At 32.1% G+C, this 25,707-nt stretch overlaps 3 protein-coding genes across 3 annotated transcripts; all 3 read right to left on the bottom strand.

Annotated features, from left to right (window-relative positions):
• Positions 1-1,370: 1,370 nt before the first annotated feature.
• On the bottom strand, positions 1,371-3,363 carry LOC121216809 (uncharacterized). The gene is made up of 2 exons (XM_041092219.1): positions 2,084-3,363; positions 1,371-1,608 (listed from the first exon to the last, which is right to left on the bottom strand). The coding sequence occupies exon 1, from the start codon at positions 3,351-3,353 to the stop codon at positions 2,478-2,480; it is 876 nt and encodes a 291-aa protein (XP_040948153.1). The 5' UTR covers positions 3,354-3,363; the 3' UTR covers positions 1,371-1,608; positions 2,084-2,477.
• Positions 3,364-11,161: 7,798 nt separating this feature from the next.
• On the bottom strand, positions 11,162-14,525 carry LOC121216808 (serine carboxypeptidase-like 44). Its single transcript, XM_041092218.1, has 7 exons — positions 14,235-14,525; positions 13,614-13,717; positions 13,094-13,160; positions 12,591-12,676; positions 11,865-12,167; positions 11,564-11,697; positions 11,162-11,325 (listed from the first exon to the last, which is right to left on the bottom strand). The coding sequence occupies exons 1-7, from the start codon at positions 14,473-14,475 to the stop codon at positions 11,178-11,180; spliced, it is 1,083 nt and encodes a 360-aa protein (XP_040948152.1). The 5' UTR covers positions 14,476-14,525; the 3' UTR covers positions 11,162-11,177.
• A 6,141-nt stretch (positions 14,526-20,666) lies between these two features.
• LOC107902929 (serine carboxypeptidase-like 44) lies at positions 20,667-25,039 on the bottom strand. Its single transcript, XM_041092754.1, has 10 exons — positions 24,749-25,039; positions 24,128-24,232; positions 23,783-23,883; positions 23,609-23,675; positions 23,109-23,194; positions 22,383-22,685; positions 22,082-22,215; positions 21,748-21,843; positions 21,480-21,594; positions 20,667-20,948 (listed from the first exon to the last, which is right to left on the bottom strand). Exons 1-10 carry the CDS (start codon positions 24,987-24,989, stop codon positions 20,811-20,813), a joined length of 1,386 nt encoding a protein of 461 aa, XP_040948688.1. The 5' UTR covers positions 24,990-25,039; the 3' UTR covers positions 20,667-20,810.
• Positions 25,040-25,707: the final 668 nt, after the last annotated feature.

Genomic DNA, 25,707 nt, shown 5'->3' with positions numbered 1-25,707 from the left:
GAATTAGACTATATATACAAACGGGAAAATATATTTAATAAACAACATTAAGCCCGAAACAAAACATAAAATACACTAGTACGGTTACCAAAACAAAAACTTTGCATCCACTAGTATGATAGTGACTACTTGATCTAGAGAAGGTCGTAAAAGAAAAAATATTTAAGCTTTGAGCAAGAGATGGGAAGTTGAGATATTGACAAATCAAGATAAATGAAGAGAGCGTAATTGATTGGAGAAATGAAGTTATTGACATATTTTGTTATTCGTTTAAGTACATGGATTGGGAAATTGTGTAATTTTAACAAATGAAAAGAAACTTTCATTAAAGTAAAAGTTGTTGCATAAGCATTTGACAATACAGTGCGATATAAAAAGGTACGAGAATGCATCGGAAATCGAGCAAAATAACTCTTGGAATAAGGCCTGCAAAGCCTAAGAAACATAGGTTTTCCTTCACTAATTTTGAAAGCAGAATTGGTTCACAAGCCTTTCTCTTGCATGCAACGTGATCGTATTTCTTGACTACAACCCAAGGGCTAAAGCAAAACTAAAATTTAAAAGGCAAGGGAATTACAAAGACACTAGAGTCGAACAAAGAAAGGCCAAGACACAACAAACTTGAAAGCCATTTGTTGTCCACCCCAGTGTGCCATAAAAGCACACTCCCTTGTGCGGAAGCCGGCGTGTTACTTTCCACATCATCCATTACAGCTCGGTCTGGTTCCATTTACTATATAAAAAAATATAAACACAATTTAAAATGTCAGAAGTCATCACACTATCACAATATAATTATGTCATGTATAGATAGACTTTCTCGCATATTTTATTAGTCCGAGAACCGGCTAAACCGTAGCTCTGATACCACTGAAATGTAACACCCCTTACCCGCGTTCCTTGTAGGAACAGAGTATGAGGTATTACTAGAACTCAAATACTTATAATTTTTTTTATAAAAATTTCGGCAGCATTTCTACTTATTTTTACATAAAACCCCGTGTAAATTTTCAAAGACAATTTCAAACAACAATATTTCCAACCAATTACAGTTATATGTTCAGACATAATTTATCCATTAATAAACACCAACATATTAAACAGAACAATACTGAATATATACGTATTTATACCACATTACATAATTATGTCATGTATAGATAGACTTTCTCGCATATTTTATTAGTCCGAGAACCGGCTAAACCGTAGCTCTGATACCACTGAAATGTAACACCCCTTACCCGCGTTCCTTGTAGGAACAGAGTATGAGGTATTACTAGAACTCAAACACTTATAATTTTTTTTATAAAAATTTCGGCAGCATTTCTGCTTATTTTTACATAAAACCCCGTGTAAATTTTCAAAGACAATTTCAAACAACAATATTTCCAACCAATTACAGTTATATGTTCAGACATAATTTATCCATTAATAAACACCAACATATTAAACAGAACAATACTGAATATATACGTATTTATACCACATTACATAAAGTCATCTATACATGCCATATTTCAAAATATATTAATTACAAAATACCCAAAAAGTTGATGATAGTGTGGATGATTTCCTGACTTCGTCCAAATTCCGAGCTGGCTGATGTCGCTATAATCAAGGGAAAATAAAAACGAGTAAGCATATAGCTTAGTAAGTAAGCATATGACAAATAAATAAATTCCTCACATGATTACATAATAACCTAATTTTAATCATACATAAATTTCAAGGTTCGTTTAATTTCCAGCAAACTGTCTTTCTGCGTCACAGGCGCTAATTTATTTTTATCTGGAGATACAGGACTCCAAATTAAGTTCCGTAAATTTTCCCCAAAACTAGTCATATACCTTTCCACCATAAAATTTTCAGAATTTTTTATTTATCCACTTAGTACAGTTTATTCTTTAAATATTCCCCTGTTTCACTGCCCGACAGTTCTTACTAGGATTTGATACTTTAACCACAAATTCAGTATTTTCAATAGGCAAATTCTTACTAGATACTAAATTCACACATATATATGAATGAGTAGAACCAGGGTCAATCAAAGCAACAACATCAATATCATGAAGAGAAAATGTACCAGTAATTACATCAGGAGATGATGCATCCTCACGAGCACGTATGGCATAAGTTCTGGCAGGCGCTCTAGTTTCTAATCTCCCAACTATATCTTTCACCACACTTTTACCGCTAACTTTGCTCTCAACATTCCTGGGTGGTCTACCTCTACTAACAATATCACCCGATCTAGCTCTCTGCAATCTTTCTTCCTCTATTCTCTCAGGGCAATCTTTTATATAATGTTCTTGAGAACCACACCTGAAACAGGCTCGTCTAAATCCCCAACACTCTCCAACATGTCGCCTGCCACACTGTTGACACTAAGGTTTAGTATTCCCCACATTGCCCACACTTGCCATCGAGGTAGTTTGAGTTTTAGTCCCGGGGTATGATTTCCCTCGATCTCTACGTGATTACCCAGCTGAACCAGTTGATCGCGGATCCATCCCTTTAAGCTTCTTTGGTTGGGATTGAAATGTCCTGCTCATTGACCTTTTTCTTACATCTCGAGCTTCAATCTCCGCTCTTCTCTTTTCATTACTCAGTTCTTCAGCTTTGCAAGCTCGGTCAACCAGTACTGCAAATTCTTTCAACTCTAAAACCCCAGCATACAATCTGATATCTTCATTTAACCCCTCTTCAAATCTTTTACACATAATGGCCTCCGTGGGCACACATTCCTGGGCATACTTGCTGAGCCTAACAAACTCCCTTTCATATTCTGCCACAGACATCCGACCCTGCTTCAACTCAAGAAACTCCTTGCGTTTCTGATCAATAAATCGTTGGCTTATATATTTCTTTCTGAATTCCTCCTGGAAGAAGTCCCAAGTAACTCTTTCTTTCGGAACCACTGATATTAATGTTTTCCACCAACGGTATGATAAATCCTTCAGTAAAGACACATCACATTTCAAACATTCATCAGAAGTACAAGATAGTTCATCAAATACCCAAATAGTGTTTTCCAGCCAAAACTCTGCTTTTTCTGGATCATCACCAACATTAGCCCTGAAATCTTCAGCACCATGCTTTCGGATTTTGTCAACGGGCGGTTTACTTGATTTCACCAAATCAACACTTTGTGGAGCTACGGGGACCGGTTGAGAAATAGGAGGGGGTAAAGGAGGTTGAGCATTCGGATTTACACGAACAAATTCTGTGTACCAATTACTCATCATTCGAAGGAAGGCTTCCCGAGCCTCATCCTGACTATGCGTCTCATGTCTACTTTCTTTAGGCACGGCCCCTTGTGCGGAAGCTGGCGTGTTACTTTCCACATCATCCATTACAGCTCGGTCTGGTTCCATTTACTATATAAAAAATATAAATACAATTTAAAATGTCAGAAATCATCACACTATCACAATATAATTATGGCATGTATAGATAGACTTTCTCGTATATTTTATTAGTCCGAGAACCGGCTAAACCGTAGCTCTGATACCACTGAAATGTAACACCCCTTACCCGCGTTCCTTGTAGGAACAGAGTATGAGGTATTACTAGAACTCAAACACTTATAATTTTTTTTATAAAAATTTCGGCAGCATTTCTGCTTATTTTTACATAAAACCCCCTGTAAATTTTCAAATACAATTTCAAACAACTTCAATATTTCCAACCAATTACAGTTATATGTTCAGACATAATTTATCCATTAATAAACACCAACATATTAAACCGAACAATACTGAATATATACATATTTATACCACATTACATAAAGTCATCCATACATGCCATATTTCAAAATATATTAATTACAAAATACCCAAAAAGTTGATGATAGTGTGGATGATTTCCTGACTTCATCCAAATTCCGAGCTGGCTGATGTCGCTGTAATCAAGGGAAAATAAAAACGAGTAAGCATATAGCTTAGTAAGTAAACATATGGCAAATAAATAAATTCCTCACATGATTACATAATAACATAATTTTAATCACACATAAATTTCAAGGTTCGTTTAATTTCCAGCAATCTGTCTTTATGCATCACAGGCGCTAATTTATTTTTATCTGGAGATACAGGACTCCAAATTAAGTTTCGTAAAATTTCCCAAAACTAGACTCATATACCTTTCCACCATAAAATTTTCATAATTTTTTATTCTGTCAATTAGTACAGTTTATTCTTTAAATATTCCCCTATTTCACTGCCCGACGGTTCTGACCTCCCTTTAGTAAAATTTAATTAACTACCTGTACAAAATTCAAAAAATGTTCTCGTTTGTTTCTCTTAAAAATGGACTCATTAAGGAATCCAGGAATATAAATTTCAGGTCATAATTATTTTTTTACATTTTTTAGTGATTTTCCAAATTTGGAATAGGGGATTTCGAAATCAATCCAACCCTGTGTCAAATAAAGTCAAATATCCCCAAATATACAACTCTTTTACTTGCTCTGTTTCTTTCGTATGAAAATGGACTCATTAATATTAAATTTAATATATTATTCAACCTCTAGTTAATTTTCCACCATTTATGGTGATTTTTCAAAGTTGCCCAACTGCTGTTGTTTAAAACAGTTTTGTATTTAAATTGTTTCTTTTGTATTTTTTATACTTCCTCCCACTTTATACATGGGTCGATTCAGTATAAAACTCAATATTCCTCTCATAACCTTGTCCACCACATATAAATATTCACCTTCCCAATTTACTCATTGAACACTCGGAATATTAATCGTTATCGGTGGATTCAGCACTTAGCAACCACCAGTGATTTGGGGAATCAGCACTTAGCAACCCCTTTCACATTCAAAGATATGGTGGAATCAGCATTTAGCAACCACCAATGATTCGGGGAATCAGCACATAGCAACCCCTTGGGGGAATCAGCACTTAGCAACCCCCTTCACATTTAAAATACGGTGGGATCAGCACTTAGCAACCCCCTTTATATTCAAGATACGGTGGAATCAGCACTTAGCAACCACCAATGAATCGGGGAATCAGCACTTAGCAACCCCTTGGGGGAATCAGCACTTAGCAACCCCCTTCACATTTAAAATACTTCGACTTATTCCGAGTGTTCAACCGGAACCCATATTTTCAACATTTTACCACCTTTCCCAACTTAACCACATTTTTAGGATCATGCCGAATATTTATTCTATGTTCTATTAAATCCCAACATATATTGAATAATATCAAAATAATGCATTAAATCACATGTTTACTTACCTCGGTGCAAAATATCGTAATTTTGTAATTTACTCCACTATCTTCTCTTTTCCCCGTTTGAGGTAGTCTTCTCATCTTTCTTGATCTATAATAGCATATTTAACTCATTTAATGTTCACATTTAATAAAACAGTCCTCCACCCAACTTTTTGAAAAATTACAATTTTGCCCCCAAAATTTTACATATTTACACTTTTGTCCCTAAGCTCAAAAATTAAAATTCATCTCTTATTCTTATGTTTTATGACATGCTGAACATTTTTCCCTTCTATGACAACATCAAATTCTCGCTCTAACACACACTTTTAAACAGTAGGTATTTTTACCAATTATGTCAATTTACCCGTTTTCATTTAAAATCGCTTAGCAAAAATTGTTTAACAAAATTTATAGCTTTATATTCTACCATTAAACAGCAAAATAAACACATTTCACCTATGGGTATTTTTCCAAATATAAACCCTAACACAAATTAATGGTAGAATAAGCTAAACCAAGTTACCGGGACTCAAAAAACGTAAAGAACAGTAAAAACGGGGCTTGGAATCACTTACTATGGAGCTTGGAAGCTTAAAAACCCTAAATATGGCTTCCCCCTTGCTGATTTTGTTCACCATGAAGAAGATGAGCATATTTTGCCATCTTTTCCCTATTTAATTCTATTTAATTACCAAATGACTAAAATGCCCTTACTTAAAAAAATCTATTTCACCCATTTCTTATGTCTATTTTTGTCCATCAATTAACTAATGGTCTAATTACCATATAAGGACCACCAATTTATAATTTCATAACAATTAGACACTTCTAACATGTAGAACTCAACTTTTGCACTTTTTACAATTTAGTCCTTTTAACTAAATTGAGTGCCCAAACGTTGAAATTTTCGAACGAAATTCTTAAGAAATTTTCCGTGAAATTGTAGACCATAAAAATATGATAATAATATTTTCCCTCTTCAGATTTGTGGTCTCGAAACCACTGTTCCGACTAGGCCCAAAATTGGGCTGTTACACATTAATTATGAAAAACATAAAAAAAACAGTAGTTTCGTTCACAAACATGATTCCAGGTAACTAATGAAATGAAATGTAAATTTCTTCCCTTTTTTTAAACTTCATATTTCAAGTATATTTTGAATTTTGAATTTAATAGGGTAAGATTTTTTTTAGTAATGACAATGCCCGTGTATATTAATAAAAAATGCTAGTTTTATCCAAGGAAGGGTTGGGTTAAGAGAGTTTCATGTTGTACCTATTGTGCTTTCCCTTTGGAAAACATAAGATATATCTTGAGGTGTATTTATTTGATTAAGACTCTTTTCATTTTATATTCCCTTTTTTGTAGTGCTTGTATTTTCTTTTAGTGAAATAAATACTGTCACACCCCAAAAATTGGGTTAGTAGAAATTGGGTTAGTGAACCGCGAGTTGTAATGCCCCAAACTTGATAATTTTTTAGTTTAATTATGTTAAGAAATTTGATTTCATTTAATGGTTAAGTGCCTTGGTTGTGTGCTAGAGGTCCTATGTTCGATTCCCTTCCCTTGAGTTTTGTTAATTTTTGCTCCTTCAATTGGTTGTTCGCATGTAGATTATATTTTATCCTTATTAGTTTGTTGACAAGAATGAGTTTGGTGGTTCAATGGAAATTATCCTTGGGTTTCATGTTTGAATCCTGTGTGTGTAAAACAAAATTAATTTTTGTTTCCCTTAAGATGTGATGCCCAAAACAGTAGTATGTGGGTAAAATTCAAATTCTTAGCGATTAGATTTGTGAATAACAAATTGAATATTAAGGGGATTTGGTTAGAATATTATTTTATTTGTTTATTTTTTTTTTAAAAAAGGGAAACATCCCTAAAAATACTCCCCATTTTTGTCGTCCAATGTTTCCCTCTCTTTCCACATTCTTCTATCTTTCTTTGTTTCTTATAAACCTTCATAATCTTCCTTCTTTCTTTTGTTTTCTGTGAACTTTGGGCTGATAAAAAAAATTGCTTCTACTGTTCCTTCCTCTTCATTCCTCTCTTGCCAACACTTCCTCTACTTTCTTCCTTTAGTTTTATGGTTTGCCATATTTCTGCGTTGTCACCCTTTAGGTTGTCTCTTGGCAAGTGTTGGTCGTTATTTTGTTGTAGTAATGTAGTTTTCTTCTTCAGTTCACATGGACTAAAGTGGAATTTTAATTGGTTTTAATGCTGAGTTTGAACATTCTTGTATTGATAAGGGAATATCGTAAGACACACAACGATCCTCCAGCGAGTTAAGTGTTGTTAAAGGTTGTTTTTCTTTTCCAAGGGTAAGTGTTTGGATGTTCAAATTAAAGGTTGGTTTCGTTTAGTTTATAGAAATCGATTATTTAGGCCGTATTAGTATGTGTATTAGTTAATTGGTTCGATTTAAATTTTGTGTATAGATTCCAAAATTGCTGCTGTCGAGACAACATATCAGAAGTGTTCAGCTGTGTCTTTCTCACCCAAAAACACTAAAAATAATCACGAAAAATCTAGAATTTTGTGAAAATTTTGAAGCTGGTAAACTGTATCACACGGTCGTGTAACTAGCCATGTGGCAGACCATGTGGGTTACACGATCATGTGGTACGCCATGTGACAGATCGTGTGCGTCACATGGCCGTGTGGTAGGCCATGCGGCAGATCGTGTGCGTCACACGACCGTGTGGTAGGTGGTGTGGTAGAACGTGTCGGTCACAGGACCATATAGTAAGCCATTTAGCAGACCGTGTGTGTCACACGAACATGTGGTAGGCTATGTGGTAGATCGTGTGGGTCACATGACCATGTGGTAGGCCGTATGGCAAATTATGTGGGCCCACACAGCTTGGTCAAGTAGGGTGTGTGGACCACACGGGCGTGTAGGTCCATTTTGGGTAGTTTGTGGGCCCCGTTTGACCCGAAGTGAGATTTTTTAAATCAGGTATGTAGATGTTTAGTAATCTAGTAAGACCACGAAATCTGTAATCTAAATGTTTACATGTTAGTAAAGCATAACTCTTATTAGTAAAACTCTAGGTAGGCTATGTGCCATAATTTGTTTTAATGAAACTTGTGTAAGCATGTCATAAATCTGTTTCGTTACAATCATATGTAGCATGAGATGTTGGTATGTTTTTGAATGTGCATTGGGGTAAGATATAATATGTGATGGATGAAATGTGTTCCGGTAGTTTTACTGCAATTCTCGCGCTATATCCGGAATATCTGTTCTTGAAGCATAGCTGCAAATTTCCCAAGTGCCATACAACCATAAAGTCTAGGCTGGGTTTGGGGTGTTAGAAATTTGTCAAATTTCAAGTCACGAAAAATAGATTATTTGTGATGGATGTACGTATAAGTTCCAGGCATTTTTGGGCTAAGATGTCATTTAAATAATGAAAGAGTAGGCTCTTAGCTTTGAAACACACATTGAATCACATGATCTCGAGTTCAAGAGATCAAGTTACGTCGTTTAAGTGAAGGCTGCACCAGAAAGATATTCTAAACGAGATTATTTCAAAAAATTACAAGTTTTGGTCGTTGCTCTATGTTTAAATCAATTTGGGTTCGATTTTAATGCTTTATTTTGATTATATATAATCCCATATTGTATTTATTATTTTTTAGCATTTATTTAATTTGAATTTTAAGATATTTTTAAGTCATTTAAGCTAGTTTAGAAGTTTTACGTTTTTAGTCGACAAGAAGGTGTAGTTCAACTAGAATTTTTCTTGATTAGCCAACTTAGAGTTTTAATGAAATTTGGGGTTTGTTTTTCATTCAAATTGTAGCTACATATAGGCACTTTCACTATTCATTATGGAGGACAATTTTGATTATTTGAATCATAGAAGCACTATTTGAAGTATTCTATTTGCAAGATTCAATTCTTGTTTTTATTTAGAAGATTCCTTTTACTTAATCTTATTCAAAATTTTTGGGGAATTTCTTCAAGCTCTGTGTTGCCAAGGTTTCGCTCTTGGAGGGTTTGTTAAAGCCATCAATTAATTTTTTTGGGAAATCATTCCCAGAGGATTCAATCAAACACTTATCCTTCTATTCATCTCCATTAGCTTATCTATTCCTTTTTCCACTGTTACTTTGATATTCTCTATCTATCTTGTTATTTTGCTTTAATATTATACTTGCTATTTTCATGCGTTTTGGTTTCAGGGGCACAATTTCCAAAGTAGGTTTTCATCGTTGAACATTCGATTGCTTTTCACCTCAAAACCGTCTCTAATCTTTCTTTTTCTTCACTTTTCTTTGTCACGCCCCAAAATTGGGTCTAGGAGTTTTGGGGGTATTTTAGGGATCTTAGCTCTAGTGTGTTTGGGAATTCCGTAGCATGGTAAATCAGAAATAAGGGCTGATTTCAATATTGAAATAAGGATTGATTTGTAAAAATGGCTAAATTTTGATCGTTTATAAGGCAGTTAAACCAAAACTTTAAAATCAACCTAATATATTTCCCCTACCTACAAATTTCACAATAGTGTTCTCCATTTTCTTTTGATTATCGTCCCATCCTCTCCCAAGCTCTTCCCATTCAAATTTTGATTCCCAAACTCCGTTCCCTTGATTTCTTTCATTTTCACAACATTAAACCTTCATAGAATTTTAAGAAAAACACCTAAGACACCATTGAATTTGTAATCTCTCAATCTTGTGGGATTTTTGGATTTTCTGCTAAAGCTCTATTTTTCTTTAATTGAAGGAATCAAATTGTCTTTCTCTTAGTTTTAGATGTTATCTGGTCTTTTAAACTGAGTTTTTAGCCATTAAATTGCATGCTTTGAATAAAAGTCGAAAATTGGGTCGTTAATGGTGGATTTCAGGATTTTGGATAAAAACGTGGTTTCAAAGTGTTTTTCAATTAGTTTTGTTATGAATAGAAGGTTTCTAAATTGATTTTAAAGTTTCGTTAAAGATTTCTTGGGTTTTAACATGTTGAAAATTTTGATACCATGAATTGGGTAGTTTTTCATAGTTTAAAGGTTGGGAATTAGTCGTAGGTGAATAATTAGATTAATGGAATCGATTTTAGGCAAAAAGATTAAGTGTGAACATTGAGAAAATAGAAAAAGCTTGTGATGGTCGAGAGAATGTAACATGATGATTACCTCCCTTCACCGTCAAGAATTTTAGTAAGTCTCCAAATTCATACTTCAACCCTCCTTCCTGTTAAACATTTATAATTAATTTTATTGTATTAAAAAAGAACTTTATAAATATAAATAGTGTTATATCCAAAAAAAGGAAACCCATTTCATTGTTCAATATATATGAAATGCTGCAAAATTATTTTCTTCTAATATATTTACTTTTTTATGATTAAGTTTTAAAAAAATTCAATTACTACATCTTAGGTCGGGCCAACCTATTGGCTCGACTAACTATTTAGTAAGTATAAAATATGTTTACCTTAATAATTTCATTTTAAAAAAAAATCAGGACGAGTTGCCCAAAATTTGTGAAATATCTTGTTCATAGCCTAGCACGTATTGGTCAGGCCCATTGAACTAGGTAAGTAGTGTGAGCTTGCCTTGATTGCACTAATCAAGCCAATCGATTCAACACTTAAAATTTTGTGTTCAAGTTTAGACCCAAATTGGTAATCATATCGGATGGATAATTTGATGCTTAAATATATCTAATCATAATATAAAAAAAAGAAGCTAATATATATAATTAAATGTGTAAACATAAAACCTTGGTTCTAACACTCCATGTTTCCTCTTTTGTTAACTTGATGTTTAACTCCTCAGCCAATTTTTTCAAATGTTGTAAGGTTCCCTCTATCGGTATTATACCATCTTGATCTCTACTACAACATTGTAAACATATTAATAAAATAAAAATATCAGTCAAATGGCATGAGAATTTCTTTCCAAAATCGTCCACTTTGATTCTTCATATTTATTTAACTTATTTCAAGAAAGTATTGGAAAAAAGTATGGCACACAAATACAATACCAACCTGAATATTGTAATGCGAACGGATTGTTGAAGAAGGTTTTTAAGCGCAGGAAGCATGTCAAGGTCCTTATCAGCTTCGTTGTATTTAAAATTAGCTCTAAATAAATAAGAGTGACATATAATGAAAATTTTAAGGTTAACAATTTTTACACAACATTCACCGCAATAAATAAGTGATTTATTTATTTTACCTAAACAAGAGGTGACAATATGGAGATAGAAAAATTGACCGCGAGTATTAAAACTTGAATTTAAAATAATTTCTAAAAAGTAATTATATGAACATATCAGGAAGAAAAACATAAATTATTTTCAAGTTTTAAGGGAGAACTTACGTGAAACAACCCTTCCATCTATATGACAAGTTTGTTTGATTCCCATGGAAAGCTTTTTGAACTTCTGGGAGATTAAAGTAAAATTGCACCCTTAATGGATGGCACATGTCTACTTCTGTGCTAACTATAGGAACCTGGGCCAAAAAATAAAGTTTTATGCTTTTGATATGACCAATAAAAGAAAAATAACACAAATTAGTTCTACTCCGTTGATCAGTTAATTCGATTCTATACGAACGTACGTTATTTGTAGTTTTGAATTGAAGTAAAGTAAGAGGAATGTAAAGAAATAAATGAAAACCTGTTTTCCTAAGTTCAAATCTTGCTCAGTTTCAGCACAAGGAGGGCGAAAGACATCAAATAGCTTCTGTGGGGAGTAATTATGAGCATCGGTCTTGAAAGCAGCCAAATTGGCCTCAAACACAAGGTTTTTGCATTTTGCGCTCCAAGTGGTTTTGATGCTAGAAAAGTAATTATTTTCATCAATGGCATTGCATTCTTTCTTGATTTCGTTATACAACGAGCTGTTTATCATCTCCCGAGAGAAAAAGAAATCAATTTTTGCAATATCGTCTAGCTTTTTACGAAGCATTGGGTTTCCCAGCTGATCAAAATAGTTACAATTAAAAAAATAAAATAAAGTTCACAATAAAATATTTAAATTAACATTGAATTGGACCACACCATGTTTATGGGAGATTTGAGCTACAACACGTGTTATTTTTGTTTTATCTAGGTCCAATAAAATTCTTAAAAATATTTCAGTACAATTTTAATTTTTTATGTTAGTGCCGATGCTTGATTAAATCAAAATTTATTGTCTATGATGTAAGCTAATGAACAGTAATCAAAGTCATAATGATTTGATCCAAAATGTAGAAGTCGGTATCTTAATCCAATCTAATAAAGCTAAGCCTTCTCGAATTAGGCAAGTTACTCAAGCCCGAACATTTCTAACTAATCCTTCTAAGCAAATATATATTAAAGTGGCAATTAAATTTGATTAATTAGATACAATTTTACTTACAACCAATCCTTTGATGTTAAATTTGGATTGCTTGGATTGCTTGTTGTCGTCGAGTAAAGCGTTAGCAAGATTTGGTACGAAGTGTCCTGAAATAAAATCCACAAATTTAATTATAGTAATGAACACGTTATATTGTTTGTATTGTTGCATAGAGACTTATCCATAACTCGTATTAAGACAAGATCATTTGATTGTTATATTTCTATTCAATAATTAGTTTGATGTATTCAATTCAAGAAGTATGTTAAAAAAATAATTTATGAAAATATTTATATTTTTTTGAATTATTTTTAAAAAGTTATTAATTTAATAAGAAATTTAATTATTTGAGTTTTAAATCTAAAAAATAATAATGTTGCAAGCTTGATATGTAAATAATAAAGTACAATATATATAGAGAAATAATTATATGCTAGAGATCGCATTATATTTTGTTTAGTTATTCATTAAGTATAGTTTGGTGTATTAAAAATATGTTGATATAGAACTAAGAAATTGTTCACCTGCAAAACTTGATCCAGCTAGATATAGATCTTTCGACTTGAAGACCGGATATTTTTCATACCATTTCTGCATAAATGTAAGCAATATTTTATCTGTACGGAACAAACAATTGAAACCCATCAATATATATAATATCCAAACTATTTTAATTAATAATGAAGTATAAATACTACGATATTACTAGTGATATCATCTCCGTTATTATAATCACTACTTGTGTTTGAATATGACCATCCAGATCCAATAGGGGAGTCGATAAACAATAGATTTGACACTGAAACATATATTAGACAGAATTTTTTATAGGTATAGAAATACAAAAAAAAACAATATAAGAAAGACAATGCAATTCATTTAAACACAATGAAAACTAGACGTACTGTAACATTTTATAGTTCTAAAACATTTAATATTTTTTGATAAATTTATATTGATATGAAAAAAATAACTATAGACCATGATATATATACACAAAAAAATAAAATATCAATAAAAGATAAGCATAGGAAATTAGACAACCTTTGTTCCATGAAAATAAATTTGTTTGGAGATCATGAGCATCTTTCGTAACAATAAAAGGTCCAACACTTCCAAAGGCATCTCCAACGGAAGAACACCCTGGTCTTGAATAGTATTACACAAAAGGTTTTATTATATGTGAATAATCAAACAAACTTGTTGGCTAGGCTCAAGTAAAGCTAGAAAAATAGAGTAATGGTTCGATCTAACGTGATGACTAGTCTAGTTCGATAAGTATTCAGTATATATTTAAACATATGGCTTTCCAGATGAGGAAAAAATCATAGTCAGAGCAAGGCTATAAATTTTGTATTAGGGATGGAGATAAAGTTAAAATCTTTGCATGGAAATGGCCTAAATTGAATTATTACTTTCTAATGAAGGCAAAAAGCGATAATGTTTCCATTTGAAGGGGCAAAAGGGGATTAAATTAAATTATAAATTTTCGGGAAAGGCTAAAAATGCAATTGTAACATCTAACCAATGGGGACAAAGCCCTAGCATCCCCTTGTCTGTGACTTGCACATAGTAAATTTCATCTAACTTATTCATATAGGATACGTACTAGGAAATCGGCATAACATCAGAAACTACAATAAAAAAATATTCAAAGAAGTTAACCTCCAGTTAACCAAACGGTGAGGGGTTGAGTTAGGGGATCTTTTTCAGCTTCAACAAAATAGTAAAAAAGACTTCGACCAACGGCATTTTCATCCACATTAATATATCCAGCAAATTGCCTGAAATTAACATCTGGTTGTCCTAGCAATTTGCTTATCAAATCATTCATTGGGAAGGCATTGGAATTAACTCCAAGTTGAAAAAAAAGAAAACTAATAAAGATTACTCCCCGAAATTCCATTTGAAATTATTCTAATATCAAAGAAATAAGGGTAACAAATGGTTATTGAATTCTTTACTTTCTAATGCTTAAAATTAATGGAGAAAGCTACCTTATATATTGTGTTTTTTCTTTTTTAAAGTAAATATCTTGTTTTAATAGATAACATTTTGAAACTGTGAAACATAGGTGTCAAGTTGTCATTATTTTTAGGCATTATTTTGTTTTGTTAGTTTTCCTATTTTTTTTTGTGATGAATAACCTTTACGAATTATAGGTTTAGTTGATATAAATATATTCTAGGATATAGCACAAACATATTCATTAATTATGAAAAAGTAAAAAAAAAACAGTAGTTTGTTCACACACATGATTCCAGGTAACTAATGAAATGAAATGTAAATTTCTTCCCTTTTTTTAAACTTCATATTTCAAGTATATTTTGAATTTTGAATTTAATAGGGTAAGATTTTTTTTAGTAATGACAATGCCCGTGTATATTAATAGAAAATGCTAGTATTATCCACGGAAGGGTTGGGTTAAGAGAGTTTCATGTTGGACCTATTGTGCTTTCCCTTTGGAAAACATAAGATATATCTTGAGGTGTATTTATTTGATTAGGACTCTTTTCATTTTATATTCCCGTTTTTGTAGTGCTTGTATTTTCTTTAGGGAAATAAATACTGTCACACCCCAAAAATTGGGTGAGTAGAAATTGGGTTCGTGAACCGAGAGTTGTAATGCCCCAAATTTGATAATTTTTTGAGTTTAATTATGTTAAGAAATTTGATTTGATTTAATGGTTAAGTGCCTTGGTTGTGTGCTAGAGGTCCTATGTTTGATTCCCTTCCCTTGAGTTTTGTTAATTTTTGCTCCTTCAATTGGTTGTTCGCATGTAGATTATATTTTATTCTTAGTAGTTTGTTGACAAGAATGAGTTTGGTGGTTCAATGGAAATTATCCTTGGGTTTCATGTTTGAATCTTGTGTGTGTAAAACAAAATTAATTTTTGTTTCCCTTAAGATGTGCTGCCCAAAACAGTAGTATGTGGGTAAAATTCAAATTCTTAGCGATTAGATTTGTGAATAACAAATTGAATATTAAGGGGATTTGGTTAGAATATTATTTTATTTGTTTATTTTTTAAAAAAAGGGAAACATCCCTAAAAATACTCCCCATTTTTGTCGTCCAATGTTTCCCTCTCTTTCCACATTCTTCTATCTTTCTTTGTTTCTTATAAACCTTCATAATCTTCCTTCTTTCTTTTGTTTTCTGTGAACTTTGGGCTGATAAAAAAAATTGCTTCTACTGTTCCTTCCTCTTCATTCCTCTCTTGCCAACACTTCATCTACTTTCTTCCTTTAGTTTTATGGTTTGCCATGTTTCTGCGTTGTCACCCTTTAGGTTGTCTCTTGGCAAGTGTTGGTCGTTATTTTGTTATAGTAATGTAGTTTTCTTCTTCAGTTCACATGGACTAAAGTGGAATTTTAATTGGCTTTAATGCTGAGTTTGAACATTCTTGTATTGATAAGGGAATATCGTAAGACACACAACGATCCTCCAGCGAGTTAAGTGTTGTTAAAGGTTGTTTTTCTTTTCCAAGGGTAAGTGTTTGGATGTTCAAATTAAAGGTTGGTTTCGTTTAGTTTAGAGAAATCGATTATTTAGGTCTTATTAGTATGTGTATTAGTTAATTGGTTCGATTTGGATTTTGTGTGTAGATTCCAAAATTGCTGCTGCTGAGACAACATATCAGAAGTGTTCAGCTGTGTGTTTCTCACCCAAAAACACTAAAATAATCACGAAAAATCTAGAATTTTGCGAAAATTTTGAAGCTGGTAAACTGTATCACACGGTCGTGTAACTAGCCATGTGGCAGACCGTGTGGGTTACACGATCATGTGGTAGGCCATGTGACAGATCGTGTGGTAGGCCATGCGGAAGATCGTGTGGGTCACACGACCGTGTGGTAGGTGGTGTGGTAGAACGTGTCGGTCACAGGACCATATAGTAAGCCATTTAGCAGACCGTGTGTGTCACACGAACATGTGGTAGGCTGTGGTAGATCGTGTGGGTCACATGACCGTGTGGTAGGCCGTATGGCAAATTATGTGGGCCCAGACAGCTTGGTCAAGTAGGGTGTGTGGACCACACGGGCGTGTAGGTCCATTTTGGGTAGTTTGTGGGCCCCGTTTGACCGGAAGTGAGATTTTTTAAATCAGGTATGTAGATGTTTAGTAATCTAGTAAGACCACGAAATCTGTAATCTAAATGTTTACATGTTAGTAAAGCATAACTCTTATTAGTAAAAGTCTAGGTAGGCTATGTGCCATAATTTGTTTTAATGAAACTTGTGTAAGCATGTCATAAATCTGTTTCGTTACGATCATATGTAGCATGAGATGTTGGTATGTTTTTGAATGTACATTGGTGTAAGATATCATATGTGATGGATGAAATGTGTTCCGGTAGTTTTACTGCAATTCTGGCGCTATATCCGGAATATCCGTTCTTGAAGCATAGCTGCAAATTTCCCAAGTGCCATACAACCATAAAGTCTAGGCCAGGTTTGGGGTGTTAGAAATTTGTCAAATTTTAAGTCACGAAAAATAGATTATTTGTGATGGATGTACGTATAAGTTCCAGGCATTTTTGGGCTAAGATGTCATTTAAATAATGAAAGAGTAGGCTCTTAGCTTTGAAACACACATTGAATCACATGATCTCGAGTTCAAGAGATCAAGTTACGTCGTTTAAGTGAAGGCTGCACCAGAAAGATATTCTAAACGAGATTATTTCAAAAAATTACAAGTTTTGGGCGTTGCTCTATGTTTAAATCAATTTGGGTTCGATTTTAATGCTTTATTTTGATTATATATAATCCCATATTGTATTTATTATTTTTTTGGCATTTATTTAATTTGAATTTTAAGATATTTTTAAGTCATTTAAGCTAGTTTAGAAGTTTTACGTTTTTAGTCGACAAGAAGGTGTAGTTCAACTAGAATTTTTCTTGATTAGCCAACTTAGAGTTTTAATGAAATTTGGGGTTTGTTTTTCATTCAAATTGTAGCTACATATAGGCACTTTCACTATTCATTATGGAGGACAATTTTGATTATTTGAATCATAGAAGCACTATTTGGAGTATTCTATTTGCAAGATTCAATTCTTGTTTTTATTTAGAAGATTCCTTTTACTTAATCTTATTCAAAATTTTTGGGGAATTTCTTCAAGCTCTGTGTTGCCAAGGTTTCGCTCTTGGAGGGTTTGTTAAAGCCATCAATTAATTTTTTTGGGAAATCATTCCCAGAGGATTCAATCAAACACTTATCCTTCTATTCATCTCCATTAGCTTATCTATTCCTTTTTCCACTGTTACTTTGATATTCTTTATCTATCTTGTTATTTTGCTTTAATATTATACTTGCTATTTTCATGCGTTTTGGTTTCAGGAGCACAATTTCCAAAGTAGGTTTTCATCGTTGAACATTCGATTGCTTTTCACCTCAAAACCGTCTCTAATCTTTCTTTTTCTTCACTTTTCTTTGTCACGCCCCAAAATTGGGTCTAGGAGTTTTGGGGGTATTTTAGGGATCTTAGCTCTAGTGTGTTTGGGAATTCCGTAGCATGGTAAATCAGAAATAAGGGCTGATTTCAATATTGAAATAAGGATTGATTTGTAAAAATGGCTAAATTTTGATCGTTTATAAGGCAGTTAAACCAAAACTTTAAAATCAACCTAATATATTTCCCCTACCTACAAATTTCACAATAGTGTTCTCCATTTTCTTTTGATTATCGTCCCATCCTCTCCCAAGCTCTTCCCATTCAAATTTTGATTCCCAAACTCCGTTCCCTTGATTTCTTTCATTTTCACAACATTAAACCTTCATAGAATTTTAAGAAAAACACCTAAGACACCATTGAATTTGTAATCTCTCAATCTTGTGGGATTTTTGGATTTTCTGCTAAAGCTCTATTTTTCTTTAATTGAAGGAATCAAATTGTCTTTCTCTTAGTTTTAGATGTTATCTGGTCTTTCAAACTGAGTTTTTAGCCATTAAATTGCATGCTTTGAATAAAAGTCGAAAATTGGGTCGTTAATGGTGGATTTCAGGATTTTGGATAAAAACGTGGTTTCAAAGTGTTTTTCAATTAGTTTTGTTATGAATAGAAGGTTCTAAATTGATTTTAAAGTTTCGTTAAAGATTTCTTGGGTTTTAACATGTTGAAAATTTTGATACCATGAATTGGGTAGTTTTTCATAGTTTAAAGGTTGGGAATTAGTCGTAGGTGAATAATTAGATTAATGGAATCGATTTTAGGCAAAAAGATTAAGTGTAGACCGAGATAATTGAGTTTCAAGTATGAGATGTCGAAGGTTTCGATTCCAAGAGAATCTGACTTAGGCTTGTGTTTTTTGTTATTTAAGAGAGTCTATGGATGCATGTTGATTGTGATTTTTTTTTTACTTGTTGAAACTTCAGAATCATTGGAGCCTTCTTCGAGTTAAGAAAAAGCTAGTTTGAGCTTTCGACGATTAGGCGAAAGCATGATCGGTGAGTGTTTGAATCAAATTTTAATTTCAAAACTCTTGTTATTTTAATTTTAATTTATCTTGGATCAGTTCTTTGTGCTTGAACCAAATTTGGGTTTGTTTTGGTTGTGTTTCAGTTTATTCGGCTTATCTTAGCCACAACGATTGCATAGATTTTACATTCAATAAAATTTGCATTTTTTTAGTAGTTTATTAGCATTGGATAATTGCATAAAATTATAATATTGGATGCAATTAATATTTAAAAAAATATATTTTTCAATAAATTGTTCAAATGTATAATGTTATGGTATATTTGCATATATAATATATTTTATCAAGAAACTAAGAATTAGACTATATATACAAATGGGAAAATATATTTAATAAACAACATTAAGCCCGAAACAAAACATAAAATACACTACTACGGTTACCAAAACAAAAACTTTGCATCCACTAGTATGATACTGACTACTTGATCTAGAGAAGTTGGTAAAAGAAAAAATATTTAAGCTTTGAGCAAGAGATGGGAAGTTGAGATATTGACAAATCAAGATAAAAGAAGAGAGCGTAATTGATTGGAGAAATGAAGTTATTGACATATTTTGTTATTCGTTTAAGTACATGGATTGGGAAATTGTGTAATTTTAACAAATGAAAAGAAACTTTCATTAAAGTAAAAGTTGTTGCATAAGCATTTGACAATACAGTGCGATATAAAAAGGTGCGAGAATGCATCAGAAATCGAGCAAAATAACTCTTGGAATAAGGCCTGCAAAGCCTAAGAAACATAGGTTTTCCTTCACTAATTTTGAAAGCAGAATTGGTTCACAAGCCTTTCTCTTGCATGCAATGTGATCGTATTTCTTGACTACAACCCAAGGGCTAAAGCAAAACTGAAATTTACAAGACAAGGGAATCACGGAGACACTAGAGTCGAACAAAGAAAGGCCAAGACACAACAAACTTGAAAGCCATTTGTTGTCCACCCCAGTGTGCCATAAAAGCACACTCATCTTGTTCTGGGATGTTTCCACAACAATGCCAAATTTGTAATGTAAATAAGCACCCTAATGCAGGAGTTGAGACAGCGGCTATGAAAGAAGCTCAATCGTGTTGCTTCCCAAAATTGTTGCTCCAAAACCACCCCGAGGGAGGCCTTTATAATTTTCAAAGACAAGGGGTAACGAAGGAAACAAAAAAAAAGTAAAATGAAGGGGGAAGTAATAGAAGGGAGAAGGTGGCGGCCAATCACATAGGAATGCAAATCTAGGGTTAAGTTTTCTTTTGTAGGAGAGTTAAAGGAAAAAGGGTTTTGTGTACCTATTGTGATCGTCTTCTATGATAAGCACTACGCAAATGTATTACTCCATCTTTTATTCATAATTATTTATATAATACACTTATGATCAAGAAAATATAAGAAATTACTATTGACATTGTTTTAGAGTATGTATCTAATATATTCAAATATACAAAATGCATATAACAAAATTATAAAAGGTGTTTGAAAAGGTTCAAGCAAATTGATACAAAATTGTTACGCATCTTGGGTTTTTTATTAAGAGTTCTCTTTATTTGTTAATTTCATGTATGAAAATTGCATGATTTTGTTAAAATAATAATTATTTGTTAGATATCAAATGATTTAATTAATTATTTTATTGCATAATATAAAAATTTATGATGTCCATGCATCATAAAATAATACATATCATCACAATAAATTATTACAACAATAAGTCTTATTATAGTGAATGATGGATTCAACATGAATCGTGATCGTGTGCTCCATAAGTTTCATCACCAATCCTCAATGCATCCAATTAATTGTGAACATTGAGAAAATAGAAAAAGCTTGTGATGGTCGAGAGAATGTAACATGATGATTACCTCCCTTCACCGTCAAGAATTTTAGTAAGTCTCCAAATTCATACTTCAACCCTCCTTCCTGTTAAACATTTATAATTAATTTTATTGTATTAAAAAAGAACTTTATAAATATAAATAGTGTTATATCCAAAAAAAGGAAACCCATTTCATTGTTCAATATATATGAAATGCTGCAAAATTATTTTCTTCTAATATATTTACTTTTTTATGATTAAGTTTTAAAAAAATTCAATTACTACATCTTAGGTCGGGCCAACCTATTGGCTCGACTAACTATTTAGTAAGTATAAAATATGTTTACCTTAATAATTTCATATTTAAAAAAAATCAGGACGAGTTGCCCAAAATTTGTGAAATATCTTGTTCATAGCCTAGCACGTATTGGTCAGGCCCATTGAACTAGGTAATTAGTGTGAGCTTGCCTTGATTGCACTAATCAAGCCAATCGATTCAACACTTAAAATTTCGTGTTCAAGTTTAGACCCAAATTGGTAATCATATCGGATGGATAATTTGATGCTTAAATATATCTAATCATAATATAAAAAAAAGAACCTAATATATATAATTAAATGTGTAAACATAAAACCTTGGTTCTAACACTCCATGTTTCCTCTTTTGTTAACTTGATGTTTAACTCCTCAGCCAATTTTTTCAAATGTTGTAAGGTTCCCTCTATCGGTATTATACCATCTTGATCTCCACTACAACATTGTAAACACATTAATAAAATAAAAATATCAGTCAAATGGCATGAGAATTTCTTTTCAAAATCGTCCACTTTGATTCTTCATACTTATTTAACTTATTTCAAGAAAGTATTGGAAAAAAGTATGGCACACAAATACAATACCAACCTGAATATTGTAATGCGAACGGATTGTTGAAGAAGGTTTTTAAGCGCAGGAAGCATGTCAAGGTCCTTATCAGCTTCGTTGTATTTAAAATTAGCTCTAAATAAATAAGAGTGACATATAATGAAAATTTTAAGGTTAACAATTTTTACACAACATTCACCGCAATAAATAAGTGATTTATTTATTTTACCTAAACAAGAGGTGACAATATGGAGATAGAAAAATTGACCGCGAGTATTAAAACTTGAATTTAAAATAATTTCTAAAAAGTAATTATATGAACATATCAGGAAGAAAAACATAAATTATTTTCAAGTTTTAAGGGAGAACTTACGTGAAACAACCCTTCCATCTATATGACAAGTTTGTTTGATTCCCATGGAAAGCTTTTTGAACTTCTGGGAGATTAAAGTAAAATTGCACCCTTAATGGATGGCACATGTCTACTTCTGTGCTAACTATAGGAACCTGGGCCAAAAAATAAAGTTTTATGCTTTTGATATGACCAATAAAAGAAAAATAACACAAATTAGTTCTACTCCGTTGATCAGTTAATTCGATTCTATACGAACGTACGTTATTTGTAGTTTTGAATTGTAGTAAAGTAAGAGGAATGTAAAGAAATAAATGGAAACCTGTTTTCCTAAGTTCAAATCTTGCTCAGTTTCAGCACAAGGAGGGCGAAAGACATCAAATAGCTTCTGTGGGGAGTAATTATGAGCATCGGTCTTGAAAGCAGCCAAATTGGCCTCAAACACAAGGTTTTTGCATTTTGCGCTCCAAGTGGTTTTGATGCTAGAAAAGTAATTATTTTCATCAATGGCATTGCATTCTTTCTTGATTTCGTTATACAACGAGCTGTTTATCATCTCCCGAGAGAAAAAGAAATCAATTTTTGCAATATCGTCTAGCTTTTTACGAAGCATTGGGTTTCCCAGCTGATCAAAATAGTTACAATTAAAAAAATAAAATAAAGTTCACAATAAAATATTTAAATTAACATTGAATTGGACCACACCATGTTTATGGGAGATTTGAGCTGCAACACGTGTTATTTTTGTTTTATCTAGGTCCGATAAAATTCTTAAAAATATTTCAGTACAATTTTAATTTTTTATGTTAGTGCCGATGCTTGATTAAATCAAAATTTATTGTCTATGATGTAAGCTAATGAACAGTAATCAAAGTCATAATGATTTGATCCAAATTGTAGAAGTCGGTATCTTAATCCAATCTAATAAAGCTAAGCCTTCTCGAATTAGGCAAGTTACTCAAGCCCGAACATTTCTAACTAATCCTTCTAAGCAAATATATATTAAAGTGGCAATTAAATTTGATTAATTAGATACAATTTTACTTACAACCAATCCTTTGATGTTAAATTTGGATTGCTTGGATTGCTTGTTGTCGTCGAGTAAAGCATTCGCAAGATTTGGTACGAAGTGTCCTAAATAAAATCCACAAATTTAATTATAGTAATGAACACGTTATATTGTTTGTATTGTTGCATAGAGACTTATCCATAACTCGTATTAAGACAAGATCATTTGATTGTTATATTTCTATTCAATAATTAGTTTGACGTATTCAATTCAAGAAGTATGTTAAAAAAATAATTTATGAAAATATTTATATTTTTTGAATTATTTTTAAAAAGTTATTAATTTAATAAGAAATTTAATTATTTGAGTTTAAATCTAAAAAATAATAATGTTGCAAGCTTGATATGTAAATAATAAAGTACAATATATATAGAGAAATAATTATATGCTAGAGATCGCATTATATTTTGTTTAGTTATTCATTAAGCAGAGTTTGGTGTATTAAAAATATGTTGATATAGAACTAAGAAATTGTTCACCTGCAAAACTTGATCCAACTAGATATAGATCTTTCGACTTGAAGACCGGATATTTTTCATACCATTTCTGTATAAATGTAAGCAATATTTTATCTGTACGGAACAAACAATTGAAACCCATCAATATATATAATATCCAAACTATTTTAATTAATAATGAAGTATAAATACTACGATCTTACTAGTGATATCATCTCCGTTATTATAATCACTACTTGTGTTTGAATATGACCATCCAGATCCAATAGGGGAGTCGATAAACAATAGATTTGACACTGAAACATATATTAGACAGAATTTTTATAGGTATAGAAATACAAAAAAAAACAATATAAGAAAGACAATGCAATTCATTTAAACACAATGAAAACTAGACGTACTGTAACATTTTATAGTTCTAAAACATTTAATATTTTTTGATAAATTTATATTGATATGAAAAAAATAACTATAGACCATGATATATATACACAAAAAAATAAAATATCAATAAAAGATAAGCATAGGAAATTAGACAACCTTTGTTCCATGAAAATAAATTTGTTTGGAGATCATGAGCATCTTTCGTAACAATAAAAGGTCCAACACTTCCAAAGGCATCTCCAACGGAAGAACACCCTGGTCCTGAATAGTATTACACAAAAGGTTTTATTATATGTGAATAATCAAACAAACTTGTCGGCTAGGCTCAAGTAAAGCTAGAAAAATAGAGTAATGGTTCGATCTAACGTGATGACTAGTCTAGTTCGATAAGTATTCAGTATATATTTAAACATATGGCTTTCCAGATGAGGAAAAAATCATAGTCAGAGCAAGGCTATAAATTTTGTATTAGGGATGGAGATAAAGCTAAAATCTTTGCATGGAAATGGCCTAAATTGAATTATTACTTTCTAATGAAGGCAAAAAGCGATAATGTTTCCATTTGAAGGGGCAAAAGGGGATTAAATTAAATTATAAATTTTCGGGAAAGGCTAAAAATTCAATTGTAACATCTAACCAATGGGGACAAAGCCCTAGCATCCCCTTGTCTGTGACTTGCACATAGTAAATTTCATCTAACTTATTCTTATAGGATAGGTACTAGGAAATCGGCATAACATCAGAAACTACAATAAAAAAATATTCAAAGAAGTTAACCTCCAGTTAACCAAACGGTGAGGGGTTGAGTTAGGGGATCTTTTTCAGCTTCAACAAAATAGTAAAAAAGACTTCGACCAACGGCATTTTCATCCACATTAATATATCTAGCAAATTGCCTGAAATTAACATCTGGTTGTCCTGGCAATTTGCTTATCAAATCATTCATTTGGAAGGCATTGGAATTAACTCCAAGTTGAAAAAAAAGAAAACTAATAAAGATTACTCCCCGAAATTCCATTTGAAATTATTCTAATATCAAAGAAATAAGGGTAACAAATGGTTATTGAATTCTTTACTTTCTAATGCTTAAAATTAATGGAGAGAGCTACCTTATATATTGTGTTTTTTCTTTTTTAAAGTAAATGTCTTGTTTTAATAGCTAACATTTTGAAACTGTGAAACATAGGTTTCAAGTTGTCATTATTTTTAGGCATTATTTTGTTTTGTTAGTTTTCCTAATATTTTTTTTGTGATGAATAACCTTTACGAATTATAGGTTTAGTTGATATAAATATATTATAGGATATAGCACAAACATATTCATTAATTATGAAAAACTAAAAAAAAAACAGTAGTTTCGTTCACAAACATGATTCCAGGTAACTAATGAAATGAAATGTAAATTTCTTCCCTTTTTTAAACTTCATATTTCAAGTATATTTTGAATTTTGAATTTACTAGGGTAAGATTTTTTTTAGTAATGACAATGCCCGTGTATATTAATAGAAAATGCTAGTATTATCCACGGAAGGGTTGGGTTAAGAGAGTTTCATGTTGACCTATTGTGCTTTCCCTTTGGAAAACAAAAGATATATCTTGAGGTGTATTTATTTGATTAGGACTCTTTTCATTTTATATTCCCTTTTTTGTAGTACTTGTATTTTCTTTTAGGGAAATAAATACTGTCACACCCCAAAAATTGGGTGTGTGGACCACACGGGCGTGTAGGTCTATTT

This window comes from Gossypium hirsutum, chromosome D05 (genome assembly GCF_007990345.1).
Source record: "Gossypium hirsutum isolate 1008001.06 chromosome D05, Gossypium_hirsutum_v2.1, whole genome shotgun sequence".
Taxonomy (NCBI): domain Eukaryota; kingdom Viridiplantae; phylum Streptophyta; class Magnoliopsida; order Malvales; family Malvaceae; genus Gossypium; species Gossypium hirsutum.
This window is presented reverse-complemented; position numbering and strand designations above follow the sequence as displayed.